Source organism: Vipera ursinii (assembly GCF_947247035.1).
Source record: "Vipera ursinii genome assembly, chromosome: 2".
Lineage (NCBI taxonomy): Eukaryota > Metazoa > Chordata > Lepidosauria > Squamata > Viperidae > Vipera > Vipera ursinii.
This window is the reverse complement of record NC_139513.1, coordinates 24437095-24442657: the sequence shown is the minus strand read 5'-3', so window position 1 is coordinate 24442657 and position 5563 is coordinate 24437095. Positions and strand designations below refer to the sequence as shown.

Sequence of the window (5563 nt, the reverse complement as noted above, 5' to 3'; positions counted from 1 at the left end):
AAATTCTCCATGACGCTTTATTGTTATGTTACAGCGGAAGATGTTACCGAAGGTAACAGGCACAGACACAATTGTCATTTCTTCCCCACCCATTCTTTCTATTCGCATTGGTCGGTACAATATTCTGATGAAATCTAAGAATTCCGAGAGATATGTATGGGTTTTGGTCGGCATATTTTAGATTTTACGATGCTAATTAGTTTGAAATAACTGGGATCCCTATTGTGATCATGAAACTGTGGTGTTTGAATAAACACTTTAAAAATGAAAGCAAGTGCGCCCACGGTCTCCTTAAGAATCGAGTTCGCCTCAAAGGAGACGTTCCAGATCATATTAATTTGGATTCTGATGGTAAGTTCTAATTGGATTACATTCAGAAAAACTGGCCAGTGAGGGATATACGAAGAAAAGTACTGTAACAGCAAAAGTACTATGGCCATCTTTAATAAGTATTGGACAGGCAAGTCTATATTATTCCTCATTGATTGTAACAAACCCTCAAACAAGTCTTTCAAGAAACCTTGTAGATTGAGTTGTATTTAATAAAACGGAATGTTTCAAATTCACGTTTCAGTTCGGACTCGTTTAATCATCTGTATAACCAGCACATTCCCGGTCAGATTAGCCTGCAAAGTAACGTTTAACTGCACTTATAAAAGTACCAATAAAGGCGAATATTTGTAGCTCAGACTTGAAATGATGGACCCTTGGTGATTTCTGAGCTTTGTTGTTTTCTTGCAGACATTTCATTACCTTGATGAAGTTACTTAGTTTGGGTAATGAAATATCTGCAAGAAAACAACCAAGTTCAGAGAGCACCAAAGACCCCTCACTCATAAAAGTTTAGGATGAAAAGCAAAGATTTGGGTTGAACATTGAATTTGGTGTATTTATTTATTCAGTTTGTACTGCCATCCATCTCAACAAATGCACTGTATGTAAATTCAATATAATCCTAGTCAAAGCAGGGAAACAGCTTAGATTTTTACTATATTAAATAAATTTAATCTAAGTACTAGTATAAGTAGTTTATAGTATATCTTTTAATTGTTCTAATGGATGTACATAATACCAATAAAGTCCCTCTAATGTCAGTAATCTAGTGTCCTTAAGAGTCGAGTTCGCCTCAAAGGAGACGTTCCAGATCATATTAATTTGGATTCTGATGGTAAATTCTAATTGGATTACATTCAGAAAAACTGGCCAATGTGAAGGATATACGAAAAAAAGTAAAAGTAAAATATTAAAGACCCACAGGAAAGAAGATACTTGGAAATGCAGGATCAGTGCAGTGGTCTCAATTGAAATACATTAAAGAATGAACAGTTTGGGCTATATTTCCAGTATTTAGAATTTATCAAGAACAATAGGTTTTCTAGACATAGGGATTTGATAAAATAATCATACAAATCATAGAAAGAGAAATATATTCTGTCAACCTGTCCTGCTTATCAATGTTTGTTTTATAATGGGGATGGGCTGTTAAAGGCAAAGGAGGAATTTTTCAAAGTGATGTGGTCAAAGAGGACGGAGTTCTAAATTTTCTCAGCCGTTTTTTCTTTCCCTCATTATTATAATTAAATATTTTTTAAACAATATTTATATGGCTGCCCAACTCATGCACATCTGATGTCTGAATTTAACTGATAGTTTTCCTCAAAAGTGTTGTAACTATTTTAGTTTTTTATCATAGTAAATTCTAATAAATCCCACCGATTGAACGCCCTTTCTAGAATGATTGAACATTTGGTTCTGAATTGCAATATTAACAAAATAAACATTAGCTATGATACAGTGCCTAATATAGAGAAAATATTTAGAGAAAAATATTGACGGAGATTAGAAATCTTCGTTCGGCTTCCTGATGAGAATTGATTTGTGTTTAGCGTTATTATGTTGTTAAACAATACGCTATTAAGGAGAGCAGCTGCTTTGTCAGGGAAATACAACGCGACAAAGAACAACACGGGGTGGAGGTGGGGCGGGGCGGGAAACGCGGAACATTTGCTTCATAAGCGGTTTTCTTGCGCCCGTCAGTTTTCACTCTCCTCTCCCCTTTGGGTCTTTTCGACATCCATATTTTTTTAACCGGAAATTTACATTTGCGAATACAACATTAAAGAAATTCTCGTCAACCAAATACGCAATATAGTAGATTTTAGGAAAAAATTTCGTATGATTTCATATGCAGGAAGATTTTAATCAAATGGATCAATTCTAGATTGTATGGAACTATGAACCAGAACAAACATTTACAAAATAAGTCTATTTACAAAATAAGTCAATGTGCTAAGCACATTGGTTTGTGCTTAAATTGTAAGCCGCCCTGAGTCTTCGGAGAAGGGCGTGATATAAATGGGATTAAAATAAATAAATAAATAAAATAAAATCTTATTGATATGGTAAAGTAAATTACTTCGCTCGCACATAATACTAGAGTAGAATTGTACAAAGAATATCAGAGGTTTTTCTTGTTTATAAAAACCGTTACGTCGTTTTATTATACTGGTCTTTGACAATACCAGTCTCTTATTGGTTAAAATAGAACAGTTCCTATTGGTCTGCTCTTTTCAACCAATCGCAGTAAGAGAGAGGCGGTCAAGAAAGGTATAAAAGCCGTCCAACGGCGATTGTTTGCTGCTGTTTCGTCTCGGGAGGCGGAAGGGCTTTAAGGATGTCTGGGCGCGGCAAAACTGGAGGCAAGGCCCGAGCGAAGGCGAAGTCCCGCTCTTCCAGAGCCGGCTTGCAGTTTCCCGTGGGTCGAGTCCATCGGCTTCTACGCAAGGGCAATTACGCCGAGCGGATTGGAGGAGGGGCCCCGGTCTACTTGGCTGCGGTGCTGGAGTACTTGAGCGCTGAGATCCTGGAGCTGGCTGGCAACGCCGCGAGGGACAACAAGAAGAGCCGAATCATCCCGCGACACTTGCAGTTGGCGGTGCGCAACGACGAAGAACTGAACAAGTTGCTCGGGGGAGTTACGATCGCCCAGGGAGGCGTCTTGCCGAATATCCATGCGGTTTTATTGCCGAAAAAAACCGAAGTCCTGCATACTGCTAGTAGCGGCAAGCCCACCGCCGGCGTGAGCAAGTCTTCCAAGGTGCCCAAAGTCGCAGTCAAACCGACGGCCGCTCCCGTTGCTGTTCAGTGAAGACAAGACAACAACTTTGCCCCGAGGGACAATACTGAGACCCAAAGGCTCTTTTCAGAGCCACCCACAGGCTTTTGGGAAGAGCTTTTCGCTGCACTAAACAAATTCACAAAAATCAATTATACAGGAATATTTTTTAAATACCAATTTTACGAATATTAAATATTTTAAGAGTATCTGAACATAATAGAAGCGGGGCTGTTAACGAAATAAGTAGTAAAGTCAAAACGTTTTGTGGTCGTTTATAAAAAGTTGCCAATGGCAGAATGTCCCTGTTCTAAGTACTAAATCATAGGTTAGACAAGTTGATTCTATTGAACAGTGATGACAATCCTGTAATTACTCAACTGCTCAGTATATTTAGTACATTAGGCTGCCAATATTTGGTAATTTCTCAGGATTGAGAAAATATTAAAATTAACAAAAATTTCAAATTGGTGTAAATGTTTACGACTACATTCTAATAGCCAGTCTGGTCTAATGGTTAAGGCATCAGACTTGGAAACCTGGTGTTTCTACTCCTGCCTCAAGCATAAATCCAGCTGGGGGACTTTGGACCCATCACTCAGCCTCCTCTGCCTCACAGGATGATTGTGAGGAAAAGAGCAGGGAGTAAGGTATTTTTTGCTGCCTTGAATTTTTATAAATGTGGGATAAAAAAATCTACCTTTGATTATCAAGCTTACTACAGATATGCTTCAAAAACAATTGGGCTCTTCTGACAGCAGGAAGAATGGGACAATCTCCAGCAAAAACAGGAGAAAAACTTATGAGTGGGCATAAAAAATGCTACTAACTCCTCAGAGTCTATATAAATACAGATAGCAAGCCTCCTCACTCCTCTTATGATATTAGTTCTCTGCAAAGCTCAGATTCTCTGGACTAAGGGGGATTGCACCCTTCCATCTGACAGACTCCTTGCTAACATGCACTGCCCAGTTTTCTCCTGAGGCTTTTATTTCTACTGTCCAGAAATGCCTTCCTGAAGCAAATGCCCTTAGAGACACAAAGAATGGAATCAAATTGAAGGCTGGTGATGTAGTTGAATCTTGGGGGGAGGGAGGGTGAAAATCCCCAAATTTGAGATCGTTAATACCCATTAAAACAAGCAAATACACTAAATACATTCAAGGTTACTTTTGCAGATTAAATGCCCAGACAATATACAAAAAAAATCAGGAGTCTGGGAAGTGCTCTTTTAACTATCACATTTTATTAAGAGGCTTTTTTTATGCTATTCACTTAGACTACCATTTCAAATGGCATTAAAAGTAAGGTATTAATTAGAGTACTTTTGATCTTTATTTCTGGAAACCAAAGGAAAATAGGATCTTAAAATTTATTTCTTCTGATGTTTCAGTAACAAAAAGTCAGGCAGAATGGAAAATGTTATATTTCATATTTCTTAACCCATCTCCCTCACTGGAGATACGACCTGATTCCAAAGTTCCACCCTCCCTCCGGTCACATGACCATGTCAGGCCATCAGCAGCCAGCATGCATTTATGGTGAATTGCAGCAACCCGTGGTCAGATGAGCACATTTTACAGTGTTTTTGCCAAAAACTAACATTTCCTTCCAGTTTTCAGCAAAACCTGCCCACAGCAAACCATTGGTTTGCTTCAGAACTGCAGCATTCACTTTAGACCACCAGAAAAGTCATAAAATTGGTTTGATCACATAGGGGACCTGTTTTATGGCTTTCACAACCATATTGGGCAGGCTCCATTAGAGTCATAAGCTGAGAACTCCCTGTAGCTAAAAGCACAGGAATAACTTAGGGCTCATCAAGGCATTGTTACTGCATTGAGCTCAATTGTCTCCACACCAGGTGGCACTAGCTCTCCACAACCTGCCTGGTAGTTTTGACCAATCTGGTCAGGGATCCAATAATGGTCATCGGTTACTCCTGCCTCAACTATTTTTTTTACATAATGGGGACACTAGAGATGGAAAGTAGGATCCCAGATGATCTTCTGTTCTGCACCATGACAGAAACAATATGGTGGACGATAGGGCTTTTTTCTCATCGAATGCTCAGAACGGTGTTCCAGCACCTTTTTTTGCAAAAAAAAAAAAGCTTTTGTACAAGCTGTGCTGCTATTGGCTTTTGAAAGCCTATTGCAGGGGAAAAGGCAACCTTGGTTCTTTCATGACTCATGGACTTCAACTCCCAGAATTCCTGAGTCAGCTATGCTATTGGCTTTCAAAAGCCAACAGGAATTGCTGTTGAGCACGCCAAAAGACCCAGCCGGCAAATGTTGCACAGGCAAGCTGCAGCAAAGGCAGGAACTTTGCACTCCTCCCTTCTCCCCAACTACACCATCTCAACTAGGTAAGTAAGATATTTGCAAATAGGATATCCAAGTATGACTCAAGGAAATTTTCTCTGCATGGATGGAGTAGTGGTTTGTT

At 39.2% G+C, this 5563-nt stretch overlaps 1 protein-coding gene across 1 annotated transcript; it reads left to right on the top strand.

Moving 5' to 3' along the window:
• Positions 1-2447: 2447 nt before the first annotated feature.
• On the top strand, positions 2448-3148 carry LOC310636348 (histone H2A-like; the record flags this gene model as incomplete). The annotated part of the gene is made up of 1 exon (XM_083356101.1): positions 2448-3148. Exon 1 carries the CDS (start codon positions 2675-2677, stop codon positions 3146-3148), a length of 474 nt encoding a protein of 157 aa, XP_083212227.1. The 5' UTR covers positions 2448-2674.
• Between the last annotated feature and the right edge of the window lie 2415 nt (positions 3149-5563).